Source organism: Suncus etruscus, chromosome 1 (assembly GCF_024139225.1).
Source record: "Suncus etruscus isolate mSunEtr1 chromosome 1, mSunEtr1.pri.cur, whole genome shotgun sequence".
NCBI classification, from domain to species: Eukaryota; Metazoa; Chordata; class Mammalia; order Eulipotyphla; family Soricidae; genus Suncus; species Suncus etruscus.
This window is the reverse complement of record NC_064848.1, coordinates 85220782-85237724: the sequence shown is the minus strand read 5'-3', so window position 1 is coordinate 85237724 and position 16943 is coordinate 85220782. Positions and strand designations below refer to the sequence as shown.

Below are 16943 nucleotides of genomic sequence, written 5' to 3'. Positions count from 1 at the left end.
TGGGAGGAGGTCGGATCACACCAGAAGTGCTTAGTTCTTACTTTCAACTCTAAGATTAAGGATCACTCCTGGCAGGGCTAAGGGAACTGTATGTAATGCTGGAGATCAAGCCTGGGTTGGCCTCTTGCAAGGCTTTAAGTACTCTACCTTCTTTCTGTACTATCACTCCGACCCCTATGGTAATTTTTAAAGATGAAGAGTAGTCCATGTTTATGTGTACCACATTTGTGTGTGTGTGTGTGTGAGAGAGAGAGAGAGAGAGAGAGAGAGAGAGAGAGAGAGAGAGAGAGAAGAGAAGAGAGAAAGGAAGAGAGGGAGAGAGAGAGAGATTTGGATGGGGTGCGAGAAATCAGTCTATACCTGCTATGTTGAGGCTTACTCTGATCAGTACTCAGGGAACCAGATGTTGGGTAGGGAATCCAAACTCAGGTTGGTTACTTACAAGGCAAGTAAGTGTCTTGCCCACTGTATTATATCTCCAACCCAATTATCTTGATTCCTTCATCTATCAGTGGACACTTAGTTTTGCATATTCTGACTACTGTGAGTAGTACAGCAGTGAATGTAGCAATGTTGTATTGTCTTCCCAATAAAGAAGCTAATAAATTGCTGCAGCATAGGAAAGAACAAGGTGAAAAGTCAGGCTCCAGAATGGGAGAAAATTGCATACAACATGCATTTGCTAGGAAATCTGTCCCAAAATACATAAGGAATTCTACCTCAATGGAGTCCCTACTCAAAACTCAATTGTAAAAAGGTACTTAAACAAAACAAAACAAAATAAACCTAACAGCCTTATTGAAAAATGAAGTAAGCAGCCTGGATTTCTCAAAAATGACAAATGGGAGAGAGAGGGGGCATTTGTCTTGCACATGACCACCTCCTGTTAGTTCCTGGCGTCCTATATGATCCTCTGGGCCCACCAAGATTGATCTTTTCTGAGCAAAGAGCCAGGATTAAGCACTGGCACTATAGGGTATGGCCCCAAACCAATAGCCAACAACTATATAAAAACCTCTCAATTTCACTAGCTATACATTGAGTCCAAATCCAAAACTTCACATGTGCCAGGACAATTGTTAATCACAAAAGAAAACTTGGGACCGAAAAGATGATTCAGTGGAAAGGACACTTGCCTAGCACTTCGTAGGGCCAGCTCAATCATTGAGGCCACTGCTGGTCCCCTAACACCACCAGGAGTGATCCCTGAACACAGAGCCAGGGGTAAACCCCAATCACTGTCGCCCCATTTGTGCCCCCCAAAGAAAGCAAAAACAGTTCATATTGTTCAGGAGATGAATAACTGGAGTCTCTAGATGTTTGGCAGAATCCAAGACAGAGCAGCCTCCATGCAAAGCAGTAAGGAAGCAGCCACTGCGTTTGTCGTGGGAAAAAATGACCTAGAAATCCCATTTATAGGTATTTACCCCCCAAACCTGAAATTAAGAATCCCTAAGACATATCAGCATTCTCCCGTTTTCCCTTCTTTCACAGCCTATGTATCTCAAAGGAACAGACCCAGAATTCATATGCCTTGGATAACTTTTGCTGTTATTGTGTATGGGCCACACCGGGTGGTACTCAGTGGTTACTCTTGATTCTGCCCTCAAGGGTCATTCCAGGGAGTGTTCGTAGGCAGGGGTGGGTGGGGGGAACCATATAGGATTCCAGGGACCTAACCTAGGTTGGGTTGGCTGCATACAAGTCAAAAGCGCGTTGTGCTATATTGCTCTGGCCTCCAAGAACTTCTTTCTTCTTTCTTTCTTTCTTTCTTTCTTTCTTTCTTTCTTTCTTTCTTTCTTCCTTCCTTCCTTCCTTCCTTCCTTCCTTCCTTCCTTCCTTCCTTCCTTCCTTCCTTCCTTCCTTTCTTTCTTTCTTTCTTCTTTTTCCTTCCTTTCTTTTTTCTCTTTTTTCTTCTTCTTTCTTTCTTTCTTTCTCTTTCTTTTTCTTTCTTTCTTTCTTTCTTTCTTTTCTTTCTATAATAATAATTTTTATTTTGACCAAAGTGGATTACATATCTTTCACAGTAATATTTTAGGCACATATTAACATTGAATCAGGGGACTTCCCATCACCAAAGTTTTCCTCCCTCCACTTCCCCTACCCCATTTCCAGCTTGCATCCCATATCCCTCTCCCTTACCCCCCCCCCCCGGGCTACTAGTATAAGTGGTCCCCTCTGTGTCCTCTTTAGCTTGTTGTAGATTGGGTATCAATACTTTCGTCGTTGGCTTTGGATTTGGTGTTTAAGTCCGATCATTTTTATTTACTACTTAGTGATCATACAACTGTTTGGTCTTGGTACCTTTCATTATTTCCCCCTCAATTTGAGAGGCAGAAACAAAATGGTTCAAGTTATGTGGAAGAACATTTTATTTAAACCCCAGAAAATAAAACCTCACTCATTCTCCTAGCGCCTGGGGAAGAAATCTAAACTTGTTCCCACTTGTGCAAACTTGATTTCCAAGAACAGTCCAGGCCTTTTTTTTTTTTTTTTTCTCTCTCTGATTCTCCCAGCGGGTTTCATCAGGGGTCTGTTCCTCCGCATGAAATGCAGGAGGTCCAGGCACGCCTCGTTCTGCGGCCGCGCTGCCCAACGCTGCGTGACCGTATCACTCCGGAGTGCCTCCTCCTCCTCTCCGGGGCCTGCTTCCCCACCACGGCAGCCGGTCCAGGAGCGTCGGCGTCGGCGGGGGCGGGACCGGAGCGCCGCCCTTTCACTCCTTTGAGCCGAAGTGGCCGCGGCGGGACCAACACTCGGTTGCTGTCCCCCGCGCCGCGCCTGCCTGCGCCTGTCCCGCGCGCACCGGACGGAGAGCGCAGGGCGCAGCTTTGCGCGCGCGCTCGCCACCCAGCTCGGGGGGCCTCTTCGGAGCGAGCAAGCTGCCAGGGAAACCCCCCCCCCCTCTTGATCCACGATGAGTCTGGAGGCCGTCTGCCCGTGGAAGGGCTCCCTGCCTCGCCTGCAGGTGAGGACCTGGATCGAGCCCGTGGTGGCGTCCACCCAGTTGGCCGCCTCGCTCTACGACGCGGGGCTGCTCCTGGTGGTGAAGGCGTCCTTCGGGGTCCCCACCTTTTCCAACCACAGCGCCGCCGCCGTCAGCCCGTCGCCCCGCGGGGCCCAGGAGGACAGTCAGCAAAAGGCCATCTCCAATTTCTACATCATCTACAACCTGGTGATGGGCCTGACGCCCCTGCTGTCCGCTTATTCCCTGGGCTGTCTCAGCGACCGCTACCACCGCAAGATCTCCATCTGCGTGGCGCTCTTCGGCTTCCTGCTGTCGCGCCTCGGGCTGCTGCTCAAGGTGCTGCTGGACTGGCCGGTCCAGGTGCTCTACGGCGCGGCGGCGCTCAACGGGCTGTGCGGCGGCTTCTCGTCCTACTGGTCCGGAGTCATGGCCCTCGGGTCGCTGGGCTCCTCGGAGGGCCGCCGTTCCGTGCGCCTCATCCTTATTGACCTCATGTTGGGCTTGGCGGGGTTCTGCGGGAGCATCGCTTCGGGCCATCTCTTCCAGCAGACGGCCGGGCACTCGAGCCAGGGCCTGGTGCTCACAGCCTGCAGCGTCAGCTGCGCCACTTTTGCTCTGCTCTACAGCCTCTTTGTGCTCAAGGTTCCCGAGTCGGTGGCCAAGCCCAGTAAGACTCTGGCGGCTGTAGATGCTTTGCCTGGCATGGTGGGCACTTATCGTAGCCTCGATCCAGACCAGCCCGACCTGCAGAGTGTGGAGGGCTCGCTGCCCTCGCCCGAGAAAGCCCAGCCCAAGAAAACCATCATTGCTCTGCTCTTCGTGGGAGCCATCATCTATGACCTGGCAGTGGTAGGCACTGTGGACATCATGCCCCTATTTGTGCTGAGGGCTCCTCTCAGCTGGAACCAAGTTCAGGTGGGCTATGGCATGGCTGCAGGCTACACCATCTTCATCACCAGCTTCCTGGGTGTGCTGATCTTCTCCCGTTGTTTCCGGGACACCACTATGATCATCATTGGCATGGTCTCCTTTGGGTCTGGGGCCCTCCTCTTGGCTTTTGTCAAAAAGACATACATGTTTTATATTGGTGAGTCTGGAATTCTGGGGGAGGTAGGAAAAGGGAACTGCTGCACTCACTCCCACACCAGCATCCTGGGGTGCTGAGGTCTAGGTGCCCCTCCACTCAATAGAAGGTTTTGTTCCCATCTCCTGTGGGAGGGACAGGAGAGATGAGCATGTGTGCAGGGAACTTTTTCAGGATTATCCCATATACTGTGCTCCTCTGGGTTGAGGGCTAGAATGCTCCTAGATGGAGCATCCAATCTAGATGGTTCAATGAGGTTAAAACAAGGATTGCCAGCACTATCTGGAGTCAACAGGGAGAGCATTAGATGGAGAAAATGGGATTCAGTTTCTTCATCCCAGTCTTTTTTTTTTTTTTTTGGTGAGGATGGGGGGAGCACATACCCTATGGTGCTCAGGGCTTACTCCTAGCTATTTGCTCAGAGATCATTCCAGGCGGGCTCACCCTATATACTGCCAGGGATCAACTCCAAGTTGGCTGTGTGCAAAAACAAGTGACCGACTCACTGTACTATTTATCACTCTGCCCCTTCTCCCCAGTTTTTTTGGGGGGTGCTAAAATATTCATTCGTTTCCAGAGCTCCTTTCAAAACTAAGCAAGGGCTTTTAAAGATGTGAAGTACAATTCTCCATAAACACTTTCTTTATGAGAGGTAATACTCCCTCAAAGAAACCACACAAAGTTTCCATCTGAGCACACAAAAAGAGAGCTGGAGCCCAGCACTACCCAAAGCACTTTACTATGCCAGGAATATCCTCTGTTCTGTTTGCTCTGTTTGCCAGAGCACTTGAAACAAAGCTAGTGTCATTCATAAAAGGAGTTTCACGTTCTATGCCAATTCATCTGTCACCAGTGGCTGGTCGTTAACATATTACAAAGAACACATCTAGCTGCTGGCCAGCCACTGAGTCTTGTCGAGGTCATACAGACCTCAAAATGTACCTAACAAGATGACGAGGTTGTCTGTGGCCAAAGGTCAGAGCAAAGGCATGGACCAAGGTCTCCCTTTCCCATGTGTGTGTCCCTATATGCGTCTCTCTTTGCAAGGGAGCAAGGAGAGGTACATTAGTCTTCTTGGTGACATCACCATCACTTCCTGACAGCACTCACCACCCTGCCTCTGAGTGTCCTGCAACTAACTCTGCTATATCAAACTGGGGAGTGTCTGTGTGGTTCAGTCTGACAGTAGATAGGCCACTTATGCAGGACAAATCCCGCGGTAGGATGAGACGCTTGCTTTCCTCTACTTTACTTCTTGGCCAAGACTGCGCTATAGTGAGGTGTGTATTTGTATGGTTTCTCTCCAGCTCGGACCGTCATGCTGTTTGCGCTTATCCCCATCACAACTATCCGATCAGCCCTGTCCAAACTCGTCAAGGGCTCCTCCTACGGTGAGTGATGGAGCGCTCTCTGATGCCCTCTGCTGGATTCCCTGCAGAGGATTGGCTTGAGGTGCAGGCCTGCAGAAGAGAGAATGATCCAAGACATGAAATCTCTGTCTTGAGTATGTCTATGTCTTGAGTATTCATGGAATACACCGGTATCCAACCAGGGCAGGGAGATTGGAAATGGGATTGGTGGAAGACACTGGGAAAATCAGCCACTGAAAAATCCAAGGGAATAGACAGCAAGATGGGCGAAAGGAAGGGAGCTCTCCCAGAGGCTCAGCTAGCAGATCATACCAGCACACTAACATGCTAATTTGTGTCCTTTCCACAGGGAAGTTATTTGTCACCCTGCAGCTGTCCCTGGCACTGACTGGGGTGGTGACATCCACAGTGTTCAACGAGATCTATCAGCTCACCCTGGAGAAGTTTGTGGGTAGCTGCTTCGCTATCTCCTCCTCCCTCTCCTTCTTGGCCATCATTCCAATTGGGTAAGACACGAACAGGGTCTGTTATGTGGGCTGGAACCTGGCGGTTCAAGTTCAGGGTGACTGGATCATCTCCTACACATTCCCACAAAATATCACATAGTTGCAGTTGTAGTTTTTTTTTTTTTTGTGGGTGCTTTTATAAAGGAAAAAATCTATTATTGGAGCCTGCGCGGTGGCACTAGAGGCAAGGTGTCTGCCTTGCAAGCGTTAGCCTAGGACAGACCACGGTTTGTTCCCCCACTGTCCCATAAAGTCTCCCAAGCCAGGAGTGATTTCTGAGTACATAGCCAGGAGTAACCCCTGAGTGTCAATGGGTGTGCCCCCCCCCAAAAACCCCAAAATTCTATTCCCCAAACTAATAATCTGGGAATTCCCCAAAGTCATAACTTATGAATAGTATGTCTTCCTGACTTGCAGTTTGGCAACATAATTTATTTATAGGCTCTTCATCTACTTCCTTGTAATTAGAGGCTAGCTATGACTAGAAACCTTCTTGAACCTACTTAGTTTTCTTTTGTCTCACTTCTTGAAGGGGAGAGTAATACTGTCTCATTTCCGAGTACTTTCCCTAGGGCTTGGCACTTGGCACTGTCTGTTCTCAATGCCCCCTAGAAATTCATGGCCAGTGGGCCATGTGAGACCTTCATCGAGTCTTACACAATTCCCTTGCTCTCTGGGTTGGAACAGCCTTAATTCTGGGAAGAAAGCCGGAGAACCACAGAGAGGTGCTGGCTCATCTCCAAAGTCAACCACTAAGAGATAGTCTGTTCAGGGCCGAAGAGATAGCACAGCGGTAAGGCGTTTGCCTTGCCTACAGAAGGACGGTGGTTCGAATCCTGGCATCCCACATGGTCCCCCAAGCCTGCCAGGAGTGATTTCTGAGCGTAGAGCCAGGAGTAACCCCTGAGCACTGCCGGTGTGACCCAAAACAAACAACAACAAAAAAAAAAAAACAAGAGAGAGAGAGAGATAGTCTGTTCTTCCATTGGCCTTGTCCAGAGAAATATTGCAAACCACAGATGAAATGATATTCTGAATATGCGAGTAGCCACAGTCATTTGCCATGCTGGGGATTGAATCCAAGGGCCTCACACATGCAAGGCAAAATGCTCTACAACTTACCCACATTGCGAGCCTTTAATAGCCACATTTGTTTATTTTTATTTTAATAATATATTTAAGCACCTTGATTACAAACATGATTGTAGTTAGGTTTTAGTCGTATAAAGAACACTCCTCTTCACCAGTGCAACATTTCCATCACCAATGCCCCGAATCTCCCCCCAAATACACCCCCCACTTATATTCAAGACAGGCATTCTACTTCTCTCAGTCATTGACATTGTCACCATAGTTGTCAGTGTAGTTATTTCTCTAACTGCACTCACCACTCTTTGTGGTGAGCTTCATATTGTGAGCTGGACATCCCAGCCCTCCTCTCTTTGTCTCTGAGGGTTATTGCAAAAATGTCTTTTATTTTTCTTAAAACCTATAGATGAGTGAGACGATTCTGTGTCTGTCTCTCTCCCTCTGACTTATTTCACTCAGTATAATAGATTCAATGTGCATCCATGTATTGGAAAATTTCATGATTTCATCTCTCCTGATGGCTGCATAATATTCCATTGTCTATATGTACCACAGTTTCTTTAGCCATTCATCTGTTGAAGGGCACCTTTGTGCTGCAATGACTATAAGTGTGAGGAAGGGATTTTTGTATTATATTTTTGTGTTCCTAAGGTATGTCCCTAGAAGTGGTATAGCTAGAATATATGGCAGTTCAATTTCCAGTTTTTTTAAAAAATCTCCATATTGTTTTCCATAAAGGCTGGACTAGATGGCATTCCTACCAGCAGTGAACAAGAGTTCCTTTCTCCCCACAACCCTGCCAGCACTGATTATTCTTATTCTTTGTGATGTGTGCCAGTCTCTGTGGTGTGAGATGGTACCTCGTTGTTGTTTGACTTGCATCTCCCTGATGATTAGTGATGTGGAGTACTTTTTCATGTGCCTTTTGACCATTTGTATTTTTTTTTTTTGGTTTTTGGATTACACACGGCAGTGCTCAAGGGTTACTCCTGGCTCTATGCTCAGAAATTGACCCTGGTAGACACAGGGGACCATATGATTGCCGGGATTCGAACCACTATCCTTCTGCATGAAAGGCAAACACCTTACCTCCATGCTATCTCTCCAGCCTCGACCATTTGTATTTCTTCTTTGAAGAAGTGTTTGTTCATTTCTTCTCCCCATTTTTTGATGGGGTTCTATCAGCACCTTGTATATTTTTGATATTAGCCCCCTATCTGATGGGTATTGGCTAAATAGTTTCTCCCATTCTGTGGGTATAGTGGCCACATTTAAAGACAACCAAGAAGGCCAGAGAAAGAGCTCAAGTGACAGAGCATCTGCCTAGAACAGTCAAAGCCCCAAATTTGAACCCTGACACTGCAAGCATGTACCCTACCCTACCCCCTAATAGCACCAAATGTCTTCCTGGTAACTTCTGAGCATTGCTGGGTCTGGGCATCACATTCTGGTCCCAGCTCAATGAGAGTGAACAATGAGCCCCCCCAAGTACTACTATGGATTGCTCCTATATTAAAAAATTAAGTAAAAATTAATTTTACTTAGGGCAAGAGCAATAGCACAAAGGATAGCATGCTTGTCTTGCATGTAGCTGAAACTGGTTCAATCCTTGACATCCCATATGGCCCCCTGGGGCCGGAGAGATAGCATGGAGGTAAGGTGTTTGCCTTGCATGCAGAAGGTCGGTAGTTCGAATCCTGGCATCCCATATGGCCCCTGAACCTGCCAGAAGCAATTTTTGAGCATAGAGCCAGGAGTAACCCCTGAGCACTGCCGGGTATGACCCAAAAACCATATGGCCCCCTTAGCCTGCAAAAGTAATTTCTGAGTATAGAGTCAGGAATAACCCCTGAATGCTTTCAGGTGTGACCCTCCCAAAAAAAATTTACTTAATTTTGATAGCACATTTTTCTTTTTTTTTTTTTTTTCGGTTTTTGGGCCACACCCGGCGGTGCTCAGGGGTTACTCCTGGCTGTCTGCTCAGAAATAGCTCCTGGCAGGCTCGGGGGACCATATGGGACGCCGGGATTCGAACCAAGCACCTTAGGTTCTGGATCAGCTGCTTACAAGGCAAACACCACTGTGCTATCTCTCCAGGCCCTTGATAACACATTTAATTTGACCTAGAATAGCATCTTTCCATGATTACAAAATTAATCATAAAAGATTTTCAATTAAATCTTTTTATCTGGTGTATATTTTGTGCTTACAGAACATGTCTATTTGTCCCCATATTCAAATATGTTTTTATGTCCAACAGCCAGTGTTACCAGGATACAGTGTGAGAAAGCTTTATTCTGGTCAGGCCCATTTCCTTCCCTTAAATATGGTTCTCTAATACTTGTACAGGAAGGAAGGAAGGAAGGAAGGAAGGAAGGAAGGAAGGAAGGAAGGAAGGAAGGAAGGAAGGAAGGAAGGAAGGAAGGGAGGGAGGGAGGGAGGGAGGGAGGGAGGGAGGGAATGAAGGAAAGAGGGAAGGGAGGGAATGAAAGAGGGAAGGGAGGGAAGAAAGGAAAGAGGGAAGGGAGGGAGGGAAGGAAGGAAGGAAGGGAGGGGGAAAAGGAAGGAAAGAGGGGAGGGAGGGAAGGAAGGAAAGAGGGGAGGGAGGGAAGGAAGGAAAGAGGGAAGAAAGGCAGGGAGGGAGGGAAGGCAGGGAGGGAGAGAAGGCAGAGAGGGAGGGAAAGGAGAGAGGGAGAGAAAGAAGGAAGGAAAGGGAAGGGAGGGAGGGAGGAAGCAGGAATGGAGGGAGGGAAAGTAGGAAGAGAAGAAAGAAAGGAAAGAAAGAAAGAAAGAAAGAAAGAAAGAAAGAAAGAAAGAAAGAGAGAGAGAAAGAAAGAAAGAAAGAAAGAAAGAAAGAAAGAAAGAAAGAAAGAAAGAAAGAAAGAAAGAAAGAAAGAAAGAAAGAAAGAAAGAAAGAAAGAAAGAAAGAAAGAAAGAAAGAAAGAGGGGCCGGGCGGTGGCGCTGGAGGTAAGGTGCCTGCCTTGCCTGCGCTAGCCTAGGACGGACCGCGGTTCGATCCCCCGGCGTCCCATATGGTCCCCCAAGAAGCCAGGAGCAACTTCTGAGCGCATAGCCAGGAGTAACCCCTGAGCGTCACAGGGTGTGGCCCAAAAACCAAAAAAAAGAAAGAAAGAGGAAAGAAAGGAAAGAAGATGGAGAAAGAAAAAAGAAAGTAGAAAGAAAGAAAGAAAGAAAGAAAGAAAGAAAGAAAGAAAGAAAGAAAGAAAGAAAGAGAGAAGAAAAGAAAGAAAGAGAGGAAAGAAAGAAAGAAAGAAAGAAAGAAAGAGAGAGAGAGAGAGAAAGAAAGAAAGAAAGAAAGAAAGAAAGAAAGAAAGAAAGAAAGAAAGAAAGAAAGAAAGAAAGAAAGAAAGAAAGAAAGAAAGAAAGAAAGAAAGAAAGGAGAAGGTAGGAATTGAGGAAGACCAGACTAATAGGAAGAAAGGGATGAAGGGAAGGAAGGAGAAAGTAAAAGAAAGAAAAGAGAAGAAAGGAAAGAAAAAGAAGAAAGAAAGAAAGAAAGAAAGAAAGAAAGAAAGAAAGAAAGAAAGAAAGAAAGAAAGAAAGAAAGAAAGAAAGAAAGAAAGAAAGAAAGAAAGAAAGAAAGAAAGAAAGAAAGAAAAAAGAAAGAAACCTGACTAATAGCTTCACACATCAGCAATTGTGCATAAGACTGCAGCAACAGTATGTACAGGAGGAAAGATGAGCACTGGTGGAAATGGCAGGAAGTAGATGATGGTCAGGCCCTTTTTGAATCCTTACTTCATAGGTGGTCTCTGCCTGCCTGAAAAGCCTCCTGAGACAGAGGTTATCAATTACAAAGGTTCTTTGCCTTATTTCATAGTTGAGGAAAACTGAGCTATGGCAACCACACAGCTGGGCGAGTTGTTGACAGCTGGTGCCCATTTAGCCCAGTTCTCATTTTTTTAGGTGTAGGCTGAGCCAGCCCATGAGCCACACCTTGCTTATGTCTTAGCCGTGACTGAATGATGGTGCTAGGCTTTGCTTCCATGCTAAATAAATGCTCTGGAATCTCAGTTTCTGGGCTAGGAGAGTAGCGAATTAGCAGCTTTGCCACTTGGAAGTTTCTCAGTTTCTTTTTTGATTAGATGTTGGTTGAATTACCTAAACAAGTATGTTTAGGTATGCAGAGTAAGAAACAATAGAAAACAAGTCTGACAGGTTAATGTGCCCTAGTGAGAGAGAAACAAATGAAAACAATTAGAATAGAATGTATTCCTTTCTCTACTTTCATTCCTTCATGTAAGTGCTATCCACTCCTGAGAGACTTTATTGAGGACATAGGAAATACATGTATTGCCCCTGAGCTCCTTCCCAGTGCATTAGGTACTATTCCACGCCTGGAATCTTACCTGAGTCATGCAGGGTCTGCAAGATTTTTTTTTTTTTGGTTTGGGTGCCACACCCTGGGGAGCTTAGGGGTACTATTCTTGGCTCTGTGCTCAGAAAGTGTCCTCTAGTTAAGCTCATGTAAGGCAAGCATCTACTGTCTCTGCAGCCCAGTAGCAGAGAGGCAGAAACTGAGTTTGAACCCATCCAGTCATTGATGTGCTGATAGCACAGCGGCGTTTGCCTTGCAAGCAGCCGATCCAGGACCAAAGGTGGTTGGTTCGAATCCCGGTGTCCCATATGGTCCCCCATGCCTGCCAGGAGCTATTTCTGAGCAGACAGCCAGGAGTAACCCCTGAGCAACGCTGGTGTGGCCCAAAAAAAAAAAAAAAAAAAAAAAGAATTGCTCATCCTTTCCCTCTGCTCTAGACACTCAGCCTCAAGACACATGTGCAACTTGTTTGCTCTGCATTGAAATCAATGGGAATGATTCAAAAGTTCCTGACATCTGAATCGCACCCCCAGAGATTCTGACTCAATCCAGCTGAGTGCAGCCTAGGCACGGGGTTTCTTATAAACTCTCCAGGTTATTGTTTGCTTTTTCCCTTTCTTCGATGGAAGGGGGTATACCTGAAGGTACTCCCGACTCTGCACTCAGGGATCATTTCTGGTAGGCTATGGGATGCCAAGGATTGAGCCTTGGTCAACTGCATGCTAGTCAACTGCATTATCTGCTGTACTATCTTACCTCTCTCCAGGCTGTTTGAAAGTTCAGCCAAGGCTGAAAGCATCTAGGTCCTAGATTCTAGGATAAAGCCCCTTTCTAGAGCTCACTACGTAAATGAGATCCTGGAAGACTTAGAAATCTTAGAATTGGGCCAGGCGGTGGTGCAAGAGGTAAGGTGCCTGCCTTTGCCTGTGCTAGCCTTGGACGGACCGCGGTTCGATCCTCCAGTGTCCCATATGGTCCCCCAAGCCAGGAGCAACTTCTGAGCGCATAGCCAGGAGTAACCCCTGAGTGTCAACGGGTGTGGCCCAAAAACCAAAAAAAAAAAAAAAAGAAATCTTAGAATTAGAAAAAGTCAATATTGAACCCAGGCAGTCTCTCACCACCTGGCACAAGACATAATAAAGCAGCCCTGGGAACCTGTGTCTACAGCTCTCCTTTCGCCTACTCACTGCTCCACTTAGCCACTGTTTCTTTTGGATTCTTCCTGTCAGAACTGACAGCTGCTCCAACGCCTTCTTTTGCTTCCTTTTCTCCTCTTTAGCAATGCTGTCTTTGGGCCTGGGATGCATGGTCTCACCTTCCATTTCTTTTCCCGCTGTTGTACCTCTTTGCCTAGCTGTTCTCACCTCCCTTCCTCCAGACCTGAATATCCAGTGACACTCTCACAGTCCTCGTCCCACAAGACTTCCCAGTAATCTCTACATTGTCCCTTTCCTTGGCTGCTCTGTCACTCAGATTTCTCCCTCTCCTGGTTTCCAACCCCTCCCCCTCCAGCTTGTCTCCTCCTTCAACCAAATGCTTCAGCTCTACTGATCTTCAAATGGAAGAATTCTTTGGGCTTGGCTCTGGATTGTCTTCTCACTCTTGATTTTCTCTCTAAGCAGTCTAAAGCATTTTAAAAATAAATTACCGAGGCCAGAGAGACAGCATGGAGGTAAGGTGTTTGCCTTTCATGCAGAACTGCCAGGTGTGACCCAAAAACCAAAATAAATAAATAAATAAATAAATAAATAAAATTACCCACCTAAAAATATCTCATGGGGAGGGAGCGAGAGTACAGTGGGTAGAGTGCTTGCTTACATGTAGCGGATCAGGGTTTGATATCCAGCACCCCATGTGGTCCCCTAAGCATTGCCAGAAGTAATTTTAACTGCAGAGCCATGAGTAAAATAACCCCTGAGTATCACCAGATGTGGTGCAAAGGCAAAAAAAAATTTTTTAATTAAAATGTCCCAAATTGGAGCCAGGGCAATAGTACGGGGCAAGTAGGGCACTTGCCTTGCATGCACCTAACCCAGGTTCCCCTAAACCCCACCAGAAGAAATGCCCGAGCACAGAGTCAGAAGTTGTCCTGAGCACCACTGAGTATAACCCCAAAACAAAACAAACACAAACCAAAAGAATTAATGTCCCAATTGGGTTCTTAAAGCCCACTTAGGACTTTTTTCCCTTCAGGCATTCTCAACTTATTAGAGACCATCCTTGTCACCCAGGATAGTCACCAACCTCCTTCCTCTTCATCTTCTTCTCCCACTTCCAACACATTAAGCCTCCAAAATATGTCTCTAATATCTCCTTATGTTCAAAACTCCTGTCACCTGTAATTCTAAACATCCCATGACCCAATTAGCCTCTTCACCATGTTCCACACCCACTCTTCTTCCCTTCACACCTTCTCTCCACTGGATGTCCAGGGCCATTTCCAGTGACTCAGATTATATTGACTCCTTACCAGAACTCCACATTGGACCTCCATTGCCCTTAAAGAGGAAAATACATCGTTTTACCTTGGACCTCAAGGCCCTGATTGATCTGGTATTGCCAACCCTCCAACCTCCTACTGTCTCTAAACCAGTCCAATTTACCACAATAACCTTCTTTTCTCCTTCTCACTCATACTTCCTCTTTAACCCAGCTAATTGTGATCTTAACCGAAATACCATATCCTCCAAGTGAATTTGGGGAAATCCCCTTCTATTTTAAAGTAAATCCTCCTATTATGTTTCCTCTACTTTTCCTGTATAACTTGCCAGTGGATGGTGGAGTAATGATTTCATTGTACTTTCGGCAGCCTCAAAGCAGATATATGCCAGTTTTATTCACCAGATAACATTAGTTTTGCTCAGGGAGACATATCTGTAGTACCCAAGAGCTTCAATTCATTGTTTACATGCATTGTTGAATAAAGAACCTGGTGGAAATGGAGTATTTACTAGCCATCTGTTGATCCCCCACTGATAGTTGTTGAGTAACCACAAAGTCAGGGATTGACATATTCCTAGGAGATGAGTGTGGAGGGTCTAGTTATGGAGGCCTGTGGTCAGCAGTCCCAATTCTCGTAACCCTGGGCTGGCAGCCTCTAAGTCTTGGCTCTCTTCTTGCCCAGATTTGTAAAATAATGATTTTTGTTTCAGGAACAGGAAGTATCCATCCCTACAGGGCCCTAGGGTGTAGGGAAGGTGGAAAATCTATGGAAGCTTCCACAAAGTAAACCCTTAGAATTTTTGGAGCTAAGACTCTCTCCAACCAGAAACACCGGACTTGTCATCTCCTAAGTCTGAACTTCCTGGGGGTCAACTGGGTAAGAAAACAGAGGGTGCCAGAGGCTCAAAGATTTGTCAGATCTCAAACTTAAACCCACAGTTGCTACTTCTTGAGCATCCATTCATCTACATATATTTTAAAGGGCTTTGAAAAGTCTGGGGTTTGATCTTGAGATGTGTGTGGAAGGGAGCATTTTCGGACATGTGGCTATGTCTCTTCACTCAGCAGCACCTCTGAGACTAGCTGGACGGAGTCTCAGAGCTCCTTGTCTGTAATAAATCGGTGATGAGTCCTCCTCACCACATGGCTTAGAAAAGTCTCCCCTCTCACTTATTCTCTGCCAATTTTCTGTGGACCTTTCTTACAGCCTGGTGGCCTATAAACAAACCTCGTGGTCAAAGTTCGGAGGTGTTGAGGAGAAATGAAGGTGCTGATGTGAAGTAGCAGAAAACATCAACAAAGCCCAGTTCTCCTTGAAGACAAAGGAAGGGACCAAGCCATTTCACTGCCCAGGAAACCTGAGTTCCAGAAATTAGCTGGGAATCCTGGGTAGGGAGGGAAAAGCATTTTCTGGGTGAAGAAAACTTCCTCAGCTTTATGGCGCCTGTGGAAGGCAGAGGCCAGATTCTATGGACAACAAAGTGTGAACTCTCAAAGGTTCCATGGGGCCACTGCACCTGTACTAGATACCCTAAAGGGCTACAGATAGGGGCCCTATTTTTTCTCAGAAACTTGCTAAAGGGCTAATTAGTCATTTTGATGTTGTGATGGGGCTCCCACATGGTTCTTTGATGAAGACACAAATATACCCCCAAAGTCCCCTAAAGTCCTGCATCATCTGCTCCAAACACAAGAACCCACGTTCAAAGTCTGAGGAAAATGTGGAGGAAGTGTTTTCTAAAAACAGTTAACTAGGAACATCCATCTTTTAAAATTTAAATAAGTATCAAAGCAATAGTATAGTGGTATACTATACTACCAAGTATAGCACTTGCCTTGCCACAGGCCAATCCAAGTTCACTCTCTGACACACCATATGGTTCCGTGAGCCTGCCAGGAGTGATTTCTGAGCACAGAGTCAAGAGTAAACCCTTGAGAATGGCCAGGTATGGCCCCCCCAAAACCCAAGATTTTCAAATAAAACTTTGGGGGTCAGGGGAGTTAGCTTCATGCTGAGTTCTTTGTAACTGAGAACACTGAACAAAGATTTGTAGCTCATCCTCTTGGCTTCAAAGTGATAGTTCTTTTTTTTTTAACTATTGTTTATAAGAAGCAAATTCCCAAAATTTCTCCTGGCAGACAACTTTCCTAAGTTGGTGGTGTAAAGGGTGCAGTGAGGGACACTAAGAACTATTGTTTTGAGACATTTACTTTTTATAGCCTATTTTACTTGAGACATAAAAGCAGCCTACTACCTAATAAAATCAGAATTATAGTTTTTGTGTGAACTGTTCTTTCTCAGGCCAGTGTCCTTCAATAAACACAGACATAGCCTTCATACACTGAGTTTAAAGCCTAAAAGAGCATGTGTAGAAAGCTCAGTGCCTTTGAGCTCACATAGGTGTCATTAATATCATGTGGGAAGGACTGAAGGGAGCATCCTCTGATCAACCCCATGCTGGATTCGGAAGTAGATGGAGAATAGTCTAAGGAGATGCTGCCCCTATCGTAATGGGGTACACTGCGAATGGAACTGATGGCAGAGGAGGCAGAGTGCTAACCTGGAAGAGTGGAATAGAGACATTCCAAGCAGAAGAATGCACTCAGAAGACAGAGATGAAAATATTCCAAGAGAAAGAGAAGGGTTGAATGTGAAAGAAACAAAGAGAGGGACAGAGCAGTGTCAAGCAGGATCAACCTTATGAAGGGAGGAGCTGTAAAAAGAAACAAGTCAAAATAGAGCTGCTCTATTAGGATGACTTGCTAGGTTTCAAGACCACACCTTATGGTCCTCAGGGATTATTCCCAGCTCAGCAGTCACTGGGTACTTTGTTTACCATATCACAAGTTTTCCAAGGTGCCACTCCCTTTCAGACTATAATTTCAAAGTTCAGAGATGTGACTTGCTTCGGGCCATTTGCCACTGTCATAATGATTATTAAAGTGACAAGCGGAGGCTTAACCTCAGACCTCTTCCTCTTTTCCCACTGCATCTTTCATGCCTTCTGAGACTGATGCTACCTACTCTCCGGAAGAGAAGTTCAGTTGCAGTCTATCTCCACCCACTGCTGTTACTGGGTCAGTTTCACCAAGCACTCTGGGCTCTAATTTTCAACACATTCTAACATTCTAATGATGTGTCTT

General features: G+C 45.9%; 1 protein-coding gene across 1 annotated transcript; it reads left to right on the top strand.

Annotated features, from left to right (window-relative positions):
• The first annotated feature begins 2917 nt into the window (after positions 1-2917).
• On the top strand, positions 2918-15064 carry SLC46A2 (solute carrier family 46 member 2). The gene is made up of 4 exons (XM_049784654.1): positions 2918-4055; positions 5360-5443; positions 5772-5928; positions 15007-15064. Exons 1-4 carry the CDS (start codon positions 2918-2920, stop codon positions 15062-15064), a joined length of 1437 nt encoding a protein of 478 aa, XP_049640611.1.
• The last annotated feature ends 1879 nt before the right edge of the window (positions 15065-16943 follow it).